Here is a 22,965-nt window from a genome sequence, read left to right as displayed (position 1 = left end):
TCTGTAAAGATCTCATTCATTCTCTTTGCTTGGGCATCTCTGCAGAGATCCTCTTTCAGTCCTTCACCCTTCTGCCCTCATCTGGACTGATCGCTTTCTATTTATGCTACATTACAATTTAGTGACTTCCTTCCACTGCTCTTCTGAATCACAACCGCTGTTTTCTAGGTGCCATATTCAGTGGTGTGCAGGTAAAAGTTTAACGTAGGTTCTCGAAACATACATATAAACAAATTCTAATTTTCAGCATTTTCTGATTTCCATTTTGCAAATATTCCCATCAGGGCAGACATCAAGTTCCCAACCTGAGGTCACTGACCATAGAATGGGGAAGAGATGCCTCCTGCCCTCCACAACCAAGGCCAGCATCTCCCCAACACCACAGATTAGAACCATTTTAACAGATATTTCTAAAGAACAGTCATCCATTTTCCGACTTAACAAAGCAACTTGGATGTAATTTCATCTTATTTGAGGTCTCTGGGTCATTATTATAAATATTACAGTCAAGGGCAAAAAGTGGTGTCTCTAGAGATTATGACATTTAGAGAGAAAATATTGGCCGGGCACGGTGGCTCACGCTTGTAATCCCAGCACTTTGGGAGGCCGAGGCGGGCAGATCACGAGGTCAGGAGATCGAGACCACGGTGAAACCCCGTCTCTACTAAAAATACAAAAAAATAGCCGGGCGTGGTGGCGGGCGCCTGTAGTCCCAGCTACTTGGAGAGGCTGAGGCAGGAGAATGGCGTGAACCCGGGAGGCGGAGCTTGCAGTGAGCCGAGGTTGGGCCACTGCACTCCAGCCTGGGCGACACAGCGAGACTCCGTCTCAAAAAAAAAAAAAAAAAAAAAAAAAAAAAAAAAAAAAAAAAAAAAAGAAAGAAAATATTAGCCAGTAAACAAAATGGCTAAATAACTAAAATGGAAGTTAGGTAGAATAATTAGGTAAAAAATACAATGGTATTTTGTTTATTTTTGAAGTCTTTGTTGTTGTTAGTTAGCTTTTCAAATTTATAATACTCAAATCTAGTTTTCACAGTTTGTGTAGTTGTTATAGCTGCCCTTCTCCGTATTCTCGATATGCCCCCTTCTCTGTTTTTCATGTCTTTTTATTTGTGCTCTTATTTCTTACCACCTCTATTCATTTTTTTAAGTTCTCAGGGAATAAATATTAATAAATAGAGTGCCTTGAATATAAAATGCATATTTTCTCATAAGTGGCATTAATTTGGCTTCTCTTTCATTACCTGTGTTTTCTTTAATATCATGTTATTATCTACGTGATGGATATGTTATCCACGCATCTACTGACAGAAAAGAAAATGAGTTTTTCTCTTTGAAAGTTCACTTTAAAGGTTTTTGTCATGCACAACTGCTTTAAAATAGCGTTTTTGTTTTGTTTTTGTTTGTTTGTTTGTTTTCAGAATGAATGGCCTGTAGCCGCTCTTCAGGGTTTCCTTTTTTTTAGTATTTTAGTTATGTTTGGACATTTAAAAAATACATATTTGTATCACTGATAGGCCAATAAATAAAATGCTGCATAGAAAGGTTCCCAGGAACTAATTTTTAGAGAAAGGTTCCTAGGAGACTAATTAGAGTCACAAGCAGAGACAAGCAGGAGGTTGAAAACACTGTGTTGCTTCTTACCTGGCTCTGATATTTTGCATTTTAGCCGTTTCTGAACATTTATGGATTCAAGAGATGAATCCTGAATGTATCCTGAATCGTATCACTCCATGATTAGGAAATACCCGTGAAATGAATGTGGATCTTTTGTGGTTTTCTTTAGGCATTCGCTCTCTTCTCTTTTCCTCCACCGCTTGCTGAAGGCAAATCTTAACCAAGGTAAATTCAGCTTACTGGATAGAGGACATTTATGTCCAAGGAAATTAAAGCTATTCAAGCATATACCTGCCACATAACTAGAAAAATACCTAGGGTGCCATTTTCATTTCAAAGCTGCAGTTTCCAGTGCCATCAGTATGGCTAATCACTGGATCATTTTATTAGAATTACTATTTTATCAATACAAAACTAGAAAAATGCCTGGAATGTATAATGATTTGTGTGCAAATACAGCAAGTGATATTGTACAATTTTTCAATGTAGAACACAAGAAATACTGTTAGAACATAATAATGGCATTTCTGGTATTCGCTGGACCATATGAAATGCATCTGTTTCATCATAAATGGTTGTGTATATATTGACACATTTTATAATTGTTTTAAAATGTAGATGTATGTAATACAAATATAATAAACTGTAGCATGCCTAAAATTGTAGTGACCTCATAATTTCTATTTGGTATTCTAAAAGGATGCTATCTAATCCAAGACAAATTTTCTTGTAGGTATATGCTCTCAATAAAACGTGATTCAAAGGGGTTAACTCTAGTTTTAGATCAGAGTCTTGAGCCCAGAGTAAGTAAATGAGTAAGCTTCGTTTTGAACAGGTGGTTAGTCATTATCAGCATTGGCAGTCTAAGGAAAGGAAAAGAAAGAGAACAGATTTGGCTAATGTATATTTCACACAAGAAAGCGGGGATAGGTAGGAGTTTTTTTGTTTTGTTTTGTTTTGTTTTTTTCCAAAATGATACTAGTTCTAGTGTCACAAGCCTGGAGTTCTTTATTTTTAATCCAATTATGTTATACTAAGCCAATCGTTTTATTAAAAATAATGATATGAAATAAGCCAATCACAGAAAGACAAACTTCACATGTTCTCACTTATTTGTGGGAGCAAAAATTTAAAACAATTGAACTCATGGAGCTAGAGAGTAGAATGATGGTTACCAGAGGCTGGGAAGGGGAGCAAGGAAAAGATAAAATGAGAATGGTTAATAAGTGCAAAAATAGAGGTGGATAGAATGTATAAGATCCAGTATTTGATAGCACAATGAGATGACTATAGTCAACAATAATTTATCACATACTTTAAAACAATTAAAAGAGTGGAATTGGAATGTTCTTCACAAAAAGAAAAGAGGAATGTTTGAGGTGATGGATACTCTAATTACCCTGCTGTAATTATTACATATGTATGCCTATATTAAGACATCACATGTACCCCATAAATATATATACTTATTATGTACCCCTAATAATTAAACATAATTTTTAATATAAAAATAAAAATGATGAACTTAAAACATAAAAAATCTGTCTGGATTTTCTACTGTAGAAAGTAATTTAAGAGGTGTATCTCTAATTAAAATCTAATTATACTTGAAGTTATAATGCTCAAAACTATCTTAGTATATTTTCTGAGAGAAGGTGCATAAAACAGCACATGAAATAAGAATGAAAATTCAAATAATAACAGTTACAAAAAGTGTGATTGAAGTTGAATATGCAGACTCCTCCAGCCATGAGATAAAGATTAAAATAGTATGATGATGCTTGGATTCAATGCTAACGAACTTTCTTTTTTCGTTATAGGTCTCAGCATTAGAGAGGCAGATCTTTGACTTCCTTGGTTTCCAGTGGGCGCCTATTCTTGGAAATTTTCTACACATAATAGTTGTCATATTGGGTTTGTTTGGGACCATTCAGTACAGACCTCGATACATAATGGTGGTAAGTCTTATTTTTATCATTTCTCTTCATATAAACAATTCAAAATTTCTGTAAGAATATAAATAAAATATTTCTAAGTGGCCCCTTCTGATATAATGTGGCATTGCTTTTCTAGCCCTCAAATGTTAAATTTTGTTAAGAAGTGATTATCTATGGAAAATACAACATAATGAATGTGGTACAGTGAGATCAAAACAACATGCTCAAAAGCGTATGGTGACATGGTGTCACTCACAATGTAACTGAATTCAAGTTTTACAAGGAAATTCAAAATAGGGTTTGGATAGAGTAGGAGGTCTGCTTATAGTCTTGGTTATAGAATAGTTATGTGCAATGTACATTAACTATTAATTTATCATAACTTTCAGTGACATTTGTCACTAACTCCAAAAAACAAATCTATCTAGCATAATTGTTTAATCACTGAAAACAATAATATATTTTAATTTTAATTGATTTAGGACATTACAAGTGCATGTATGGATGGATATTTGGTACACATCCCTAACATATTTCATACTGATTGATATTGAATATTTCTCTGTTTGTCAAGATAAATTTGAAACATATATCCGAAACTTGGTCAGCACACACTCCATTACAGGACAGTTTAATGAGGTGTATGCTGTGACCCACAATCTAATGGAAGTTATTCGCAGTAATTAGTTGTCTTTTCTATAACACAAAAAGAGGGCATTACTATAGGCTACACATGTGAGAAGGTTGTGAGAAATAATAAGCATATATACGTATTGTAAGTTGGAGTAACATACTTTAAAATGTTCATTAAGCCTGAATAAATATACAGTGTTCAGTAGAATTACTAGATATTTTCTTGGGATACACTGACATTGCCTCACTAGAAGAAAATAATAGACTTAAAAACATGCCATCTTTCCATTTTGACATAATCTAATTCCACCTGTGGAAAATAATAAAGTTATAATTTTTCTCTGTTAATCCATTCTCTATTTTGATTTTTAAACTTGGCTTTTTTATTTCTTTCACCATTTCACAGAGATATAGATAAGCCTTGGGAGCATTTGATAGCTCTCAATTTGCTGCCAGGGTTAAACAATTTCTGCTTTACTTTCCTTCTCTTAGAAATAGCCTCAACCAGGTACGGTGGCTCACACCTGTAGTCCCAGCACTTTGGGAGGCTTAGGCAGGAGGATTGCTTGAGCTCAGGAGTTCAAGAGCAGCTAGGGTTTTTTTATAGAAATCCCATGTCTACAAAAAAATACAAAAAGTAGCCAGTCATTGGGGCACCTGTGGTACCAGCTACTTGGGGGGCCGAGGCAGGAGGATCTCTTGAACCCAGAAGATCAAGGCTGCAGTAAGCCATGAACATGTCACTCCACTCCAGCCTGGGCAACAGAAAGAAACCTTGTCTCAAAAAATAAAATAAATAAAATAAAATAAAATAGTAAAATAAATATAAAATAAATAAAAAATGTAGCCTCTGCTAAGTAACTACACAATCTCCTAGAAGGAGGTTTCATGGAGTTGGACTTGAGGCCTAAGATGCTTTCATAACATGCATAATCAAGCTATTATCGAATTCTAAATGTGTTCTAGTTTGTTACTATGAATATAGAGCAGTTTTTCTCATTACAGACTTTTTGTTTTATGATGTTGGTGTTCTGATGTGAAACAAAATGCCTGGTGGCTTTGAAACCATAGATGGCTTCCAAAGAATGAAGCTGTAGGTAAACACCAAAGACATTTAGTCCTGGTGATTTTACCTTCTAAATGTTAACTGTATGCACTATTCACACAACTGCCGCCTTGATTGAGGCTTATGCCTTCTCTCTTCTATAGATGGACTTTGCCTCTTATTTTCTACCTTTCTCCCTTCCAATGTGCTCTTTGTACTTTTCTTAAATTACTGGCTTAAAACCACCACTGGGTCCTTAGCTGGATAAGATCTAAGAATATTCTTTCCTGATGTACTTGACCAAACTCATGTCTAACAATTCTTCCTTTTTTCCTTCCTTTGTCCCCCCGCCTCCCTCCCTCCCTCCTTCCATCCCTTTCTTCCTCCCTCCCTCCCTCCCTCCCTTCCTTCCTCCCTCCCTCCCTTCTTTTCTTCCTTCCTTCCTCCTTCCCTCCCTTTCTTCCTCCCTCCCTCCCTTCCTTTCTCCCACCTATCCTCCCTCCCTTCCTTCTATCCTTTCTCCCTCCCTTCCTTCTTTCCTTCCTTCCCTCTTTCCTTTTTTCCTTCCTCCCTCCCACCCAACCTCACTCCCTTCTTTCCTCCTTCCTTTCCTCTCTCCCTCCCTCCTTCTGTCTTTCCTTCCTTCTTTCCTTTTTTCCTTCCTTCCTTCCTTCCTTCCTTCCTTCCTTCCTTCCTTCCTTCTTCTTTCCCTTCCTCTCCCCATCCTCTTTCCTTTACTCACTTCTTTCTTTTCTAACTCCCTTTTTTCTTTTACTTATTAATTCAAACGATATTTATTGAGCTTCTACCGTGTGTTTGGCATTGTGTTAGGTGTGGACTATACTGGTGAGCAAAAACAGACAGACACATTCTCTGTCTTCCCGAGTGCTTACCTTACAGTGCAATGAAGAGAGGTGTGCCTTTATCAAACAATTGTCCACATAAATGTTAAATTGCAACTGCGATAAGTGATACGAAGGAGCACACTAGCCATGATATGTCTAATGGGGTATCTGCCTGTAGCAGGGCAATGGGGTTAGGCGCCCTGCAGGGAGCTGAGAGCTGAGGTCTGCAGTACAAGTATGAGAGTGAGTCCACAAGGGAAGAAGGGAGTGAAGGGGGATCTGGGCTGGAGGCACCACAAGGCCCATAGAAGGGGGACTATCAGAGCAGTTCTGATTTACTCATTAAGCATCTATTGAGGACCTATACTGTGCTAAGTTTGGAAAAATAGGAAAGAATTCAAATGTCAGAGGCCCTGCTCTGCAGGCACTAACCATGTAAGGAGTGAGGAGGTGCAGGTTTCGGGGCTCTCTAGAGGTGAGTAAATGGCAGTGGAGAGGAATGAGATCAGCAGTGGGGCAAGGCCTGGGGGAGGGCCTGAGCCAGGTGTGGAGACCCAGGAGGGCTGAGAGTCTGCGCACCTCAGTGTCATGGGCCTCCTGCTGCACCTGCCTCACCAGCCCCATGCTTTGGCAGCCTTGCCTGGTGTTTGTGTCCCGGTCTAGCAATATTTCCTCAGTCTCTCATGGATACCTTCTTCCATACACGTTAATGGTGAATCACTCTCTGCTCCTTCACCTCTAGTGTCTTGAGTATGTTTTATAATTTGTTCATGTTTATGTCTTCTAGGCAAAGTGTTCTTTGAGAGCATAGAATGTAATTAGTGCTCAGTACATACTTATTTTTCCTATCTAGTGTCCTACTAGTTCACAGAGTCTACCCATGATGAAACTGTTGTCACTTCTCTGCTGGTACTTTCTCCTTTGCTTCCCTCTCTCCCTCCTCCCTCCTGTGTGTAGAAGAAGGCAGTTTTAGATCTTTCAGAACCTTCAAAGAAAAGCATCAACAAGACCAACAATCCAAGTGTTTGCTCATCTTGATGGTCTCTTTTTATGGGTTATGCCAACCAAGTCTCTCTCATTTTATTTGCTATCTTATTCAGGATCCTCTCTCAGGAAGGGGAGAGAAAGAAAGCAATAAATTGGTGTGAAAGCCCTCCACACCACGCACGTCATTAGGTTTCAGTCTCACAAATATCCTACAGGGCATGTATTAGCTTCTCTGATTTCCCAGACGAGAAAAAAGGTCAGAAAAGTTGAGTGACTAGCCCAAGGAGCACAGGTGGTAGTGGACAGCAGAACTGGGTGTGTACTGGCCAGTGATTTTTAGGTTCAAGGAGCTGCTATAGCATGATCTGTGCTTCGCTTTCACCGGCAGATTCCAGATGATAATGTTACCATTGTCAGTATAAGTTGTGATATAGCAAATAGTCTTGGCCTACCTCCCAGTCAGATATTGTTACCTTTATGAAACTCCGGATTACTTCTTATTCTACTATGGGTATAAATTATCTATTTGATAAAAGTACTAAATCATTAATCTATCAGTGTGGGAAATCTGTTCACAAAAATTGCCTTTTATAAAAAGAGCACGTTGTTATTTGGGAAGGTATTTTTTTAATTCATTTTTGAGTTGTTGTCACAAGTGCTTTGGTTTGAAGCTACAACTGGTGGCCTGGAATTAATTCTGATATAAAAAAAAACTGAAAATGAATGTGGCATATGTCCCATTAGAGGCAGTAGCTTTTCAATGGCAGTGAGAAGAGTCCTGGAGCAGAAATCCATACTGACTTTTCACTGTGAGGGGAAAGAGCTTTTTCATTGCAAGAGATTTTGTCTCAAAATTGATTCTTCTATTTTTAGTATTGGCTTCCTTTATTGGCCAAACCACCACACAGATAGGTCAATTAAATTTAATCCATTTCAAAATAACAAACACTTTGGAGCACCAGGTATGTGCTAAGTGCTCACGCAGAGATTAATAAAATATGTACGTTCACTGCGACAATTTAATAGAGCTCTAGTTTTACAAAAACACAGGTAATTTACTGCCATTTTGGACAAGAGACAGGGTTCATCACAGTTGAGTTTAAGTAATTGATCACCTTTATGAAAATGTTTTGTGTAAAGGACCATGAGACTCAAGCTCTCCAATGACTAGTTTTCCCAAACTCTTAGAGTCTAAATCAAAGCTTATGAAAATTGTTTCTTTATCTACTTCTCCAGCACCTCCTGCATTTCCCATTTGCCTACCTCGTGCCAGCCTTGCTGAATGATTTGTGTTTTCCAAAGACCACATGCTGCTCTTGCCTCTTCAGTTTGCACATACTGCTTCTTCTGCCTGGAATGCCTTAATCTGTCTATCCTCTTGGAAAACCTTTAATAATCCTCAATTAAATAGTCACCTTTTACAGGCCTTGTCTGACCACTGAATGCAAGGGAAAGTACCTCTTCCCTTCTGCTGCTGTAAATCCTGGTAACTTTCTACCCCAGCACCCTGCCCAGCTGTCATCATTGCTTCCCTAACTGTCTTGCCCCATTCAACAATATGTACTTCTGGAAGGCAGAACTGTGCCCATCTATTGCTGTATTCTAGGCCTATTCCTGTATTCTAAGGCTATTCCTGTATGTACAGACCATTAGATATGCTTAATACTTGATTGAGCAAGCAATAAATGAATCAAAGGTTATTGGATGAAAGGATTTTACAAGATGGAATGGACAGCGATTTTTTTTTTAATCTCAGAACATGTCAGCAATGCACTGCCTTGCTTATCTCAGCCTGAACTTGATTGAGGGAATTATATGATAAAATAGTATGTGCTGTGCTACTTGCACCTACCATTAGCTGACTTACTCCTCAAGACTTATTTTTTTCTAAGATGCAATGTTGCGAGCTCCTGCCACTATAATTGAGGAGGCCTCTTAGCAAAGACTGTTAGAAAAACCTCCCCAGATCACAGAATCAAAGATCAGTAATTCCCTTCCAGGTGCCATCACACTATTAAGGTACAATTTACTATTTCTGTATTTATTTTTAGAATACAAAAATAACTTTGCCACATAGTACTCCTTTACTCATGAAAGTTTATTTTGGCTAAGGTGCAAGGTGGAATGTGTACATTAGGGCAGCCATTCCCAACTTTTTTGACACCAGGGACTCGTTTCATGGAAGACAATTTTTCCAGAGGTTAGGCGGGTTGGTTTTGGGATGAAAATGTTCTACCTCAGATCATCAGGCATTAGTTAGATTCTCATAAGTAGCCGCAGCCTAGATCCCTCTCATGGGTAGTTCACAGTAGGGCTTGTGTTCCTATGAGAATCTAATGCCACACTGATCTGACAGGAGGCAGAGCTCAGGCAGTACTGGTCTGTGGCCTGGAGATTGGGAACCCTTGCTTTAGGGGAATACCGTGTTCAGTCTTGCGTTTTGAATGGGCCTTATGTGCTTCTTTGGCTATAGGCAGTACTAAGCAGTGAAATCATATTTACCCGTCACAACGCATTGTTGTAGAATCAGTTATTTCCTATCTGTTTACTCCTCGGTCAAATATTTTTCGTTTTACCTGTAAATTTAAAATAAGATTTTGTCCTAGAATTACTTAAATCTTTGTTACTTCATGTGTGATAATTTAATCAAGCAGGTTTTAACTCACAAGCAGATGAATTAGCAAATTCTTTAACATTTTTTGAAATAAGATTAACCTTGAAATTAAAGTAACTTCAAAACTGCCTTTAAAAATTTTTAAAGGGTGAAGTAAATTTGAAAAGTCCACAATTTAGTTATCTGGACTTTTATGCAAATGCTCATGTGCAAAGGACAACTCAGTTTAATCTGAATTGTTATATAGCAAAATGTTTCTGCTAGGTCAGCATAAATCCCATTCCAGAGTCACTGCTCAACGTGAAGCTGAGTGTTAGGATTTGATTCAATTGGTAAACGTCAAATTTAAATTCCTCTTCACCAATTATTGGCTGTGAAGCCTTGGGACATTTGTTTGCTTTCTTTTTGCCATAGTTACCTCATTTGAAAAACCTAACCCATAGGTTTTAATAATTAATTTTAAATAATTATATAATGTATGTGACTTGCTTACTATAGTCTAACACAGAGTAGATGTTTGACAAATGTTTGAGATGTTCATGTCTTTTTTCCCCTTTACTCTACTAAAAAATGTTACAACAATGACTGAGCAAGAAACTTACTCTACATTTTTATTATGAGTCTAGCATATTGTATATAATATTATCGCAAATTGATGTGTATATGAAAGAATGAATGGTCTTTCTCATAATTAGAAAATAAGCAAGCTCAGAAAGTAAAAATAATTCATATTATAAACTAATTGCTTGATGAGGAAGAAATAGACTGGAAGATGTCCAAAGTTTATTTCCATTAAAAAATGCTGAAATATCCTTGTAAAACCAGGATATATTTAGGAAGCCACATAGAATGCATAAACATTCTTTTTTCGTTATTATAGGTCTTGTCTATGTGGATTTGGATTTAAAATATATATACTAAACATAAGCAAAGTAGAAGAGAGATGGAGAGATTATGCAGAGTGATTTTTTTCTTATATTGAAAGCTTTCTTTACTACACGTATATTTAATATACCTAAATACATGATGTAAGACTGCTTTATAATAACCAAAGGGTATTTGTTTAAAAATGGAGAGTCTTATTTTTTAAGTTATTGCTTCAGTTGAATTATAAATAAAATAACCCACTTCAAAAAGAAGATAGGGAAGGTAGGCAGTCTCTTTGGCCATTGGTTATCCCAATACTTCCTACCTAGCTAAATTTCTATGGCCATATTTGTATCTCTAGCTATCTCTTTTCTTTTATACTCATGATCAGATTTGTGTCTCAAGTGCACATTAAGGTATACTTTACCTTATAACAATTCAAAAATCAAAAATATATATTTTCTTTGTTCTCAGCAAAGAAACAAATTTATTAGAAGAAACTTGTAAATGTATTAGAAGATATTACACAATATTGCTAAAAAAAAACACAAGAATTCCATATTATGCATGTCACACTAATTGCAAAATACTAAAGATACTGTCATTCTAAAATAAATTGCCAATTATAGAACATATATGAATAAAAATTTGAGGTAAACTGGTAATTTGGTGAATTGGTCATTTGACAAATTGCTTAATTTGGTGACTGGTTATCTTGCCATAAATCTATAATCCTTTTACTAAAATCTTTTAAAACAAAGCCTACCCTGTATGCTTAAGCATCCCAGCTCTGGAATCAAACTATCATGTGTCAAATCCTAACTCTGACACTAAATAGGTGATTAAATGATTATCCCTCTACCTCAGTTTTAGTGTGATGATTGAATGACATGATATATGCAAAGCACTTACCATAGTACCAGGAACACTGAAAGCACCAGGATGATAACCCTTTTATTGTTAAAAATGTAGGAACTGACAGTTGAGGTTTACATAGCCTCATAATTTTGCCTTTGCAAGTTCAGAAGTGGCATCAAGATTACAACTTGTGAGAGATCCTGAATGTACTTCAATCACCAAGTTTGTGCTATGATCTCTAAATAGATGTGTTTTATTATGCATTTGTTATAACTATGAATTGATTCACTAAAAAATACCTGTGCGTTTAGGAATTAGTCCTAATAATTAAGTCCTATCATATGGTTTTGTAATTAATTTAGTTTATTGCCTTACTTTAATATTGCTTTATTTTATGTTCTTTTCCTAACCTTTTTCAATGGATTTTTTCTCATGACTTAGAGGTTAGCATTGCTGTCTCATTTCAATATACTTATAATTAGATTTATTTAGAATGGAAGATATCAGGCACTACATGCCATCTTGCTAGCAAAAGCTTCAAAACTTATTGAGAGTTCAAAATTTACTAAGTCCACTCATACTAGAAGACTTTATGAACAGAATATATTAGAGCATCAGCAATATCTGCATATACCAAAAATCTCACTATATATTTTTACTTATCTTAACTTTGTAACATGTTTTCCAACTAAATTTCCAGTGATTTTTGAGCTTTAACTCATTATTATAATTATATTATTCTTAAAAATGAAAGCAAACCTTTCAGAAAAACAAATATACGATGGAACATTAAATGTAACCAATTATAGGACTACACTACTACATGAGATTATTTTAAAAATTCATAAATGACAGAATACAAAATATAAATTGAATTTCATGAATAGTTAAAAGCTTCTGATAAAGTTTCTATTAACATAGCTATATTATACAGTCTAAATTTTATAATTCTATTGTTTGACACAGCATAGAATAAGCTAAAGAAATGATTTCAATATTTATTTTAATTTAAAAACAGTATGCAATGATTGTAATCACTGATAGAAAACAATAATTAAATTAATAAGTCTACTTAAGACATTAAGAATTCATTCTTTTTTGTGATAAAATAAAATGAATAGGCAAACTGTTGTTTGATATGTTATTTGTGTTCTACAGTAAGTACTATCCTCAGTCATCCTAGCTGGTCTGTATGTCACTTTTCTGGGCCTCAATTTCTCTGTCTGCATAAGAAAGTGACTGGATGAGGGGAGCCGTAGTCCAATCATCAATTCTCCATTGATGAGTCTGTCGATCTAGGGCTACCTTAATTAAGACCAACTAATACTCTGGGTGAAGGTATTTCCTAGTACATAGTATCTTAATAAAATCAATTAATCAGTAAGACCAGTAGGTTTAAAATTTGTTGGCTGGGTATGATTGGAAGATATGAAAATCTGTTATTCATTTCCTCATTCTTAATCCTATTTATTAATTTCTCTGCTTTAAAATATTTTATATGGTTATATTTTTATTATATGATCATATTAGAGGCACACATTCTACCAATAAAATAGTCCAACAAACGAAAGTTTGTTAATTTTGTACTCCACACATGTTTTTTTCAAACATGATCTTCTTTCAGTCCTAGGTTTCAATAAATACTCCTTAAAACGTGACAGTTTTGTACTACAACTTAAAGATGATAGAGAGCTCACAGAAGATTTGCATAGTTGTCTTCCCTAGAAAAGATAATACTCAGAAAACAGAAATCAAATCAACACTTTGGTTTAACTTGTACCTGGAAGCCAGCAAAGCACTTTAAAAGTTGGTGTCTACTGAAAGCAGTAGAAACTATTGGATTTTTAATTTCTGGAAAGCTTAGGGGACCACATAGAGAGCACTCTTTTCTGAGCACTCCCTGTCAATTTCTTCCCAGAAGATAGACTTATAGACATTTTTATTATTGATTTATTTGATATACATGCCTTTCATCTCCACATTTTTCTTCTCTTTCTCCCTCCCCCATTTCTATCTAGTATACAGTGTGGACTGCCCTCTGGGTCACCTGGAATGTGTTCATTATCTGCTTTTATTTGGAAGTAGGTGGGCTCTCAAAGGTGAGTTTATCATGCTTTTAAAGTACACTTAAAATGAGCACACTTCTAAGTATTGTGACTACATACATATATAGGTATTTGTGTGTGTTTGTGTGTGTGTGTGTAGAATGATGAAATACTATTCAGAAAAGACTTTAGGTGTTTTGTGTGTGTGTGTCTGTGTGTGTGTGTGTGTGTGTGTGTAATGATAAAATACTATTCAAAGAAGATATTAGGTACCATTTAGGAAAGAATGATCTTAAGAGTATGTTAATACAATGGAACTTCAAAACAACTGCCTTCTGGTTTAGTTTGTTATACTGAAGTGGGACTCGACTTCCAGTGTATCCTCATGTCCATTTTAAAAAGACATGCTATCATAGTGACTGCAAGCCTAAATGTTAAATAGAAAATGGTTTTGAACATGCTTGTGTTTAAAGTAGGAAAAGGGATTGACGAAGATGTTAATGTAACAGACATGAATGTCAAGTTTCTATTTTTGCTGGAATATTAATTCTGGAAAAAATTGACCAAGAACAAAACCCTTATATTGCATGTTTACTAAGAAGCAAATGCATCAGTGTGGTGATTCCTATTTTGAAATTTTAATCACACAGAAGACAGCTGTCTTAATGCAGCAATGATACACACGTTATTTCTGCCTGTCTAGAACTGTCAGCAAAGCACATGATTTTATTATGCCTCCTGCAAAAATGTCTCACCACCCAAATGTAAGAACAACTTGAGTTAAGTTTCTATTTGTGTTTCTTAAACAGTTTTTGTGTGAACCAGCACAATTTTCACTACAGAGGAGAAACTTAACAGTATGATTACAAAAAGTATAAGAAAGCTGTCATATTTTAAAACTTCTCATTATCAAATATATTTATACTAACTTATTCTACTGGTTTATAACAGTCTCAGATTTTCTTAGTAATGCATTTGTGGCTTAGATTTTAGAAAGTGTGTCTTGAGCAGCAAGGATACTTTAAGAATTGTTTGCTTCCATCGAATTCCTTGTGGTAACAAAACATATTTGATTTAGCCAAACAGCAAAAATCCCTGAAGGATTTTTCCAGAGCCTCCAGAGGTGGTTACTCATTTTTCTCCACTATAATAACTGTAATTAGAACTTGTCACCATTTTCTCACATTGGCAGATGTATTCAGGAACCAGAAGCAACGTTTCCAATATTGAGTTCAGTATATTTGGACTAATATCTCACTTAAATAATTGTGCTAGCGATTGTAGTTCACCACTAATTTCTAAGACATAAAAAAGTACTTAAATTAATGCCCAGTTATATTCTATAAATGCAGATTATGAAGTAAATAATTTTCAAATGCAAATCTTATGAATAAACTAATTGCAAATAATATATTAAGCACAACATTTTCAACTCATTGCATTTTGTATCTTGCAATTTGAATGGTCATTTTAATCATATTTTTTATTTCACTGGGTAGAAATTATTTTTTCTTCTATGTACACTAATTTGGGATAAATTAGACCAGAGAAATTTGTCCTATGGATTTGGCTTCATAATATTTTGAAAGAAGGCTGAATTTTGAATCATAAGTCTTTAGTCCAAATCTTTTCTTCAGCACTTAACTGTGAGCTCTGAGGCAAATAATTTGGCTCCATGGAGTCTCTGTGAAAAATAATAAGACCAGATTTTCCGATAATAATAGTAGTCAATGTTTATTATACACGTGATATGTGGTAACTCAGGTAAGCCTTGAAACAAATCTATGAAGTAATAAAACAAATAAGTAAGTATCAGCAGTCATTTTTTTCATATAACTCTGATTTCCCACTGCTGCTCAAGGTTATTTTTGTGAATTTTTGTAACTGCTTTTCTAACATCCATGTGCATGTCTAAATTTTTTATCTCATTTCTTTGGGCACAAGGTTGAAAACATGGACATAGTGGTCCTGGTTACTCATTTTATTACCTATTTAAATGCCATTAAGCAGTCAACCAAGTATTCTAGGTCATTGAAAAGATAGATGACTCCAAAAGGAGCATCCTAAAGATTTTCTGTTGGTCTCCTATTTACTACCTCAAAGACGGGTAACAGCTCCCTTGTTAGCCACAGTTTAGCCTCAATTCCAGTCTATGGGAAATCTATTTTGGAAAATAAAGCAAAGTTAAGGACCCTTGACAAACACAAATACCAGCCACTTTTCCAGGCTTGTTCCATTGTGTAGGAAACTCCTCGTCCATATGAGTTGGTTTATATACTAACTTTCTAGATTCTCCATCTCCTGCTAGTTCACGAAGGTACTTCTTGGAATTATCCGTTTGGATAGATTAATAGAAACCTCCCTATACTGTCAATTCGATCCAAAGTATACATTGTGGGATAGTGAATCTTTCTTTAAAAATGGGATCCGCAGTGATTTCCACAACATCTCTGTGGATTGGGGTGTTATTCCAATGACAGACATGGCCTATGAATAGCACATTTGTATACTAAGGTGTTCTTTTGCTGACAATTTGCATTCATGGAGTGACAGCAGTCCTGTCTTACCTGAAAGATAGTGAGCTGTCTCATGGGCAGGAGAGCCTGGAAACTGAGATTCTTACAATGCTGGGCAGGCTGACAGTGCTGCATACTCTTGTGTTTTAAAAAGATCATTTTAATTTCTAGTAAGGTAAATACTGATAGATGTAATCCACATAAGCAAAAGCTGTTTAGGATCCTCATTAACATTTAAGAATATAGAAAGGAACTGAGGCCAAAAAGCTTGAGAACCACTCCCATAGAGTAACCAATATAACTAACTAACTAAATAAAAATAATGCAAACAGTAAGAAACCAAAGCAGATGTTACAAATAAAAAACAAATAATGATATGGTAGATTAAAACACAACCATGTCAATGACTATATGAAATGTAAATAGACTAAGCACTCTAGTTAAAGACAGAGATTAGAACAGTGGATTTTTAAAACGACAATAGTTAATGTTATTTATATGAAATACACGTTAAATATAAACACATACATATATTTAAATTAAAAAGATGGAAAATATCTGCTATGTAAACAATAATCAGAAGAAAACCTCTGTGGTCACATTAATGTCAAAAAAAAGTAGACTTCAAATAAAGAGTATGAATAGAGATAAACAGAGATGTTTTATAATGATAACAGGGTCAATGTATTAAATAGACAAAATAATTCAAAACTACACCAAATAACTGAATTTTAGAATACATGAGGTAAAAATTGGCAATATTAAAGGGGGAAATTGACAAATCCATTAACATAGGGGGAGAGTTTAATACTCCTTTCTTGCTTATTGAGAGAAAAAGTAGACACAATTCAGTACAAATAAAATATTTGAACAACACTATCAAACAACTTGTCTGTCATATAGAGGATATTAACTTAAAATTACAAGATATATTTTCTATTCATGTGCATATGAACAATGACCAAGATGGCATTCTGGGCCATAAGCAAATCTCAGTAAATGTTGAATGACTGAAATAATACAGATAATATTCTCCCACCACAAATACAAGAGTAATTTATAATTGTTAATAATTCACAAATCAAAGAAGAAATTTAGAGGAAAATTGAAAAATAAAAGTACAAAATTTAAGTACACAATTTTAAAAAAAAGCTCTTCTTTGTGGATGAATTCCTATCAGTGTTTAGAGGAAGAAATGTAGATTTAAGTTGCTTATTAGAAAAAAAGAAAGTTAAAAATCAATGATATACACTTCCATCTTAAGAAGAGCAATTTGACTAATACCTCATAGTTGGTTCTTTGAAAATATTAATAAACTAACAAACATGTAGTAACGCTGATCCAAAAAAAGAAGAAACAATACAAATTATCAATTCATTAAAGAAAGAAGCGACAAAACTACAGATTCAACAGAAATTAAAAGATTAATAGAAAAAAATAAACAATCAAAAATATTGATAGCCATGAATTTATAATTAAAAATCTTTCTACAAAAAAAATCAAAACAGAAACAACCGGTATGCAATTGGTTAAGGAAACACAATTTTCAGTTTAAAAATTTTGGGGTTAGTAGAAAAATCTCAACTTGCTAGAGGGAGTGACTTTCTCTAAGCCTCTCAGGTAAAAACTTAGAACAAAAGGCAGTAGTTAAAGTTTAGTCTTCATGTCCCCCAAATCTGGGCTCTGTATACTAGGATATCTGTTAGGTGGGGATCCTCAGTGGGGTTCTATTCAGATGTTGTCTTTAGTTTCTATAGGGAAAGCAAACATCCTTGGAGCTTTAACTCCCTTGGCTATTGTTAAGGCTACTATTACCTTCTTGTTTAGCAAGTTACTTAATTACCTCTGGGGCTAGCTAGATGCCTGGAATTTCTCTTTAAAAAAAACTCTGAGGTTTTCCTTTATTTCCCTGCTTGGAGTTTTGCAGGACTTCAAAGAAAAGGTCAGGGTGGAGGTCCTTGCTCAGGATCAATCTATCAAACACAAGAAATACATAATGCTAATCTTACTCAAACTCCTACAGAAAATAGGAGGAGGAGGGACCATTTCACAAATAATTTGGTGAGCTAACATAATCCTGATACCACCTTATAGACAAGAATTAAATTGATGTCTATGTTTTAGCAATCCTTAGCTATCTCTCCAGGAAATTCCTCACTGGCCATTCTGCCAAGAGGGACTCCACACGGTGAATTGTTTGTCACCACCTGATCTTCCCTTCTCTTCTCTCCCAGGCTCTTTGCTAAGAACAAAATTCTTGCTCCTTTATAAATCAAATCAAATCAACTCTACCTTTTTGTTTCCCTCACTAATCCAAGCTATTTCCAGACATCCTCACTTTCCTTATCTACAAAGGCCCAACCAAATGTTTTCCTTAAAAATGAGCTCTCTGTCCTGCAGATGAGAAATATCACTCCGTCACATGGCAGAAGCATCTATAGTCAGATTGTATTTAAAGACTGTTTTTCAATTCCCCATTACATTTCACTACATTTTGAAGTGGTAGTTATTATTAATCTTAATAGTTTGTTCTACTGGAAATAGACAATGGCTTTAGATTTTGTTTTCTTTCTTTTCTTTCCTCCCTTCCTCCCTCCCTTCCTTCCTTCCTTCATCCCTCCCTCCCTCGCTTCCTTCCTTTCTTCCTCCCTCCCTCCTTTCCTTTCCTTTCCTTTCCTTTCCTTTCCTTTCCTTTCCTTTCCTTTCCTTTCCTTTCCTTTCCTTTCCTTTCCTTTCCTTTCCTTTCCCTTCTTCTTTTTCATCAACAGGGTAAGGGTTCTTTTTGGTTAGAGTTCTTTTCTCATAATAAAAAATATAAATTACATATATAAGTTGCAGAAACTAGAAAGACAAGAAGAAACATCATTTTTGCTTCAAACATTTGAAGACCACTGCCATGAATATTTTGATTCCAGTTTATTCTCATTCTGCTGTGTTTCTATGGTTTTTCTCTTCTGTTTTTCTTATTATTGTTGAGATAATACTATAGAGAAAATTGACATACTGACTTTTTAAAAATTGGACTTAATGAAAAACATTTTTATGTTGTTATTAAAGTCATGGTTAATATTTATAATTTTGTATAATATTACATCCAGCATGAATAGTTTTTTTTTCTGCTCTTTCTTTAACAGATGTTAAAGGCTCTTGATACATTTTGCTGAATTTCTTCTCCAAAAAGTATACCATTAGCTGCAAAATATGAGTATCTAGAGTGTCATTAGCACAAGTTAATCTGTTTCACCATTTGGGGTTTTTGGGGGCTATTTTCTTTTCTTTTTTTTTTTTTTTTTTTTTTTTCTGGTAGTTGCATTATTTAAGTGAAATAAATCGAGTACAGCGTACCCCCACAAAGGGAGGGGACCCAAAGGGGGTTGCCGTTGCCAGCTCCAGTGCCTGGGTTTATATCCCGATCCTTGTCCCTCCCACTGTGCACTCAGGCAATAGATGATTGGCTATTTCTTTACTCCTGTTTTTGCCTAATTAGCATTTTAGCGAGCTCTCTGATTGGTCGGGTGTGAGCTAAGTTGCAAGCCCCGTGTTTAAAGGTAGATGTGGTCACCTTCCCAGCTAGGCTTACGGATTCTTCGTCGACCTAGGAAATCCAGCTAGTCCTGTCTCTCAGTCCCGCCTCTCAACAGGAAAACCCAAGTGCTGTTGAGGATGTTAGCCGACAACCACTCTAACTGCTTCCTGTTGAATTGGGGCGTAGTAGGGGTTGTGCAGTTGAGATTTCCTCGGAAGGGGTGCCTTTGATGTCATTAACATCGGAGCATGGGCTAGCAGGCCTGTCCAGGGGTCTGCAGTAGATCTGAGTCATGGACTGCATCTGGGGCTCCATTTGAAGAACGATTTGTAGTTTTACAGCTTTGATTCTGGAAGAGACAAACTTAACAAGGAGGTTAAAGATACAAGGATTGAAATGTATGGCCTGCAGTGCAGGGGATTACTTGTTTGGCACACTTTACAGGCCCTGATTATCTGCTTGATAGTTTTGAAAAGCCCTGGTCCAGTAAATAATAATTTGGCCATCTGATGGGTGCTATCAATGCCTAAGTGAAAGGTTTGGTGAAGGGTTTTAAGTAATTTCCATTGGTTAGCTGCAGGCAAAAGTATTTTTTCTTCTTCGGTGGCTAGCTATCCTGAGGGGAGGAAACTATGTCTTCGTGAGGTTCCTCATTCTATTTTTTCTGCTGAGTACTGGGGCTTGGTTTCCTGGAGGGGATTACTCCATACTAGGGGTCCTTCTGTAAGCATTTCTAATGGATGGTCCCGCCTTGCAGCTCTTTTGGCTTCAATATCCGCTTGGTGGTTCCTATTTCTCTTTCCTTTCCTTTCTGCTGACCCTGGCAGGTTTCTGTACAGCCAATAGTAATCTCCTAATGGCTTCCTGATGTTTGACAGGTGTTCCCTCGGAAGTTAGGAATTCCCTTTCTCTCCATATTGCTGCATGGGCATGGAGGACTAGGTAAGCATACTTAGAGTCTGTATGTATATTTGCCCTTTTTCCTTCTCCTAATTCTAGTGTCCGAGTGAGGGCTTTTAGTTCTGCCAGCTGAGCACTGGTTCCTGGAGTGAGGGGATTACTTTCAAGTATTCCATTATCACTGACCACTGCATACCCCACTTTTCAAAGTCCTTTATCTATAAAGGAACTCCCATCAGTATACAAGTTGAGGTCGGGATCAGTCAAGGGAATCTCTAAAAGATCCCCTCAAATGGCATAGGTTTGAACAATTACTTGTTGACAGTTATGTTCTGTCTTTTCTTCATTGTCTGGAAGAAATGTGGCTGGGTTAAGAGTTGCACAAGTGTGCAGTCACAGCACTGACCCTTCAAGTAATAGTGCCTGATATTTAAGTAAACAGTTGTCTGACAACCACAGGTCTTCTTTAGCCGTGAGTATGCTGTTCACATCATGAGATGTCCACACAGTAAGATCTCTTCCCTGTATTATTTTAACTGCTTCTGATACTACGACTGCTACTGCTGCCACTACCCATAAACAGTGAGGCCAACCCTTTGTCACTACATCAATTTCCTTACTCAGGTATGCCACGGGTTGCAAGCTGGTCCCTCGGACCTGTGAAAGGATTCCTAGAGCTATTCCTGTTTCTTCTGTGACATATAAAGAAAAGTCTTGCCCCGTTGGCAAGCTTACCACTGGGGCTTGGGTTAGGGCCTTCTTTAGGGCCTGGAAAGCCGCTTCTGCTTCAGGTGTCCATCTTACTAAATGGGTATCGGCTTTCTGAGTTTCCTTAATTAGTGTGTATAATAGCCTGGCTATTTCATTTTTCATGGTGAAAAGAAAATTCTTATTTCTTTGTTTAAAGTATAATTTTTTGATTTCTTCAAATTTGAATATCTCCTAATGTGTTTGATAATCGGCTTTTATTTTCACTTTTTGTTAATAGGGTTTGTCTTTTTGTGTTTTAGTAATGATGTTTTTAGGCTTTAGTCTCTGTGGAACATAATTTTGTTCTATTTTTCAAGGTGAAAATCTGAATAGATATTTTACCAATAACTGACCAATGGCAAAAACAATATTTACTTAGTAGGCTTTTTACTGATTTGTTTTGCTTTTTTATGATATAATACATTTCTATAAGATCTGTTTCTAGAATATCATCATTTTTGGCACATACTACCTTATATTAGTTTGTATATACTTTATAATAGGAGTTATCTCTCTGCAATCTGGTATTCCCAGGTCTATGATTTAACCTCATACATTTGGTTTTACAGATGATTTTAGAATAAATCTGTTCAAATATATATAATGTATATTATATATCTCATTTTAGTTTTGTTTTTGTTCATTATATTTAACTTTTAATTAATTTAGGAAAGATTGAGAAAAATTTATGTTAGAGAATTCAGAAGGAAAGTTTTGAGTAACAGAATCAATCATAGAGGATGTGAACTAAAAGTTCCAACATCAAACTCCTTATAAAGTAGCCATCACAGATTGTGTTAATATTCTTGGGTATCACTTGACAAAAATTATTGTTGCAGTTTCCTTACTCCTTAGTTTAGCAAGGTACAAGTTCTTGATCCATGACCAAGAAGTATAAGGCATGCGGACACCGGAGAGTGAGTAAGACAGAGTAGGATTCATTAAGCAACAGAAAAGCTCTCAACAGCAAGAGGGGAGCCGAGAGTGGATTGCCAGAAATGGGGTTGAGTTTGGGTCTTTTATGTGGCAGAAACAAGGTAGTCTTCTGTGTGTTCTGCCTTAATGAGAAAGGTAAAGCTGCCCCCTGTGGGTGTTGCATCTGTGTATGGCTAAGGTTGGCCAGAGTGACTCCATGTTGATTATTACTCATGAGTGCCTAAGCGAAACCCACAGAGGGAGGGTGGGGGCAAAACTGCAATGTTAATGATATTACAACTGGCTCTGGGTCAAGTTAAGGACATTTAGTGGATTTATTTTGCCTTCACCTAAGTTGGGACAGTCCCTTCTGAGCAGACATCCTGGTATAAGAGGAAGTTCCTAACCACATTTCCACCCTGCTACATAGGGGCAGTGCAGATGCGTTCCCGTGAGTTCTATCTCTCTCCTTAGACCCTCCCTCTCTATCTGCCTAGCCAGCCTCTAACTGCTTCCTCTCTCTAATTCATGTCCCTTCTAATTCATGTAGAAGGGACAAGGTGTTGGAGGGACAACAGAGGCCAGAGAAGCAGGAGGCAGGAGGACTGGGTTTGGAACAACTAGGAGCTTAGGTAGACACTGGAGGCTCAGAGGAATGACTGTCTTGTCAGAAAGGCACAGCTGAGATGCAAACGGGATCCAGCTGTTGTCCACCTGCTCACTATTTAAATTACTAGGGTGTGATGGAGGGTGTAATGATCCCAGCTGGATTAACATCTGCCTCTTTGCCACAGGAAGACAGGGTTCAAGATTAGAGGTCTCACTGATTCCATAAACTCGGAAAAAACTAATTTCAATACAAAACAAAATGGGGTAGTCTCAAGAAAAGAGAGACAACCATGGCTACC

At 36.2% G+C, this 22,965-nt stretch overlaps 1 protein-coding gene across 5 annotated transcripts in view; it reads left to right on the top strand.

Annotated features, from left to right (window-relative positions):
- The window catches only part of NKAIN3 (sodium/potassium transporting ATPase interacting 3), a 706,346-nt gene that overhangs the window by 322,975 nt on the left and 360,406 nt on the right, over window positions 1-22,965 (top strand). For all 5 annotated transcript variants that reach the window (XR_004370932.2, XM_032759685.2, XM_032759686.2 and 2 more), the window contains exons 2-3: window positions 3,440-3,577; window positions 13,424-13,504. Coding sequence is in view for 4 of the 5 variants with exons in the window: in XM_032759685.2 (XP_032615576.1) it covers window positions 3,440-3,577; window positions 13,424-13,504 (219 nt within the window). In the remaining variant the exon portion in view is untranslated. The remainder of the gene's footprint in view (window positions 1-3,439; window positions 3,578-13,423; window positions 13,505-22,965) is intronic.

Source organism: Hylobates moloch, unplaced genomic scaffold (genome assembly GCF_009828535.3).
Source record: "Hylobates moloch isolate HMO894 unplaced genomic scaffold, HMol_V3 SCAFFOLD_9, whole genome shotgun sequence".
Classification (NCBI taxonomy): Eukaryota; Metazoa; Chordata; class Mammalia; order Primates; family Hylobatidae; genus Hylobates; species Hylobates moloch.
The sequence above is the reverse complement of the archived record's forward strand: the minus strand, read 5'-3'. Positions and strand labels throughout refer to the sequence as shown.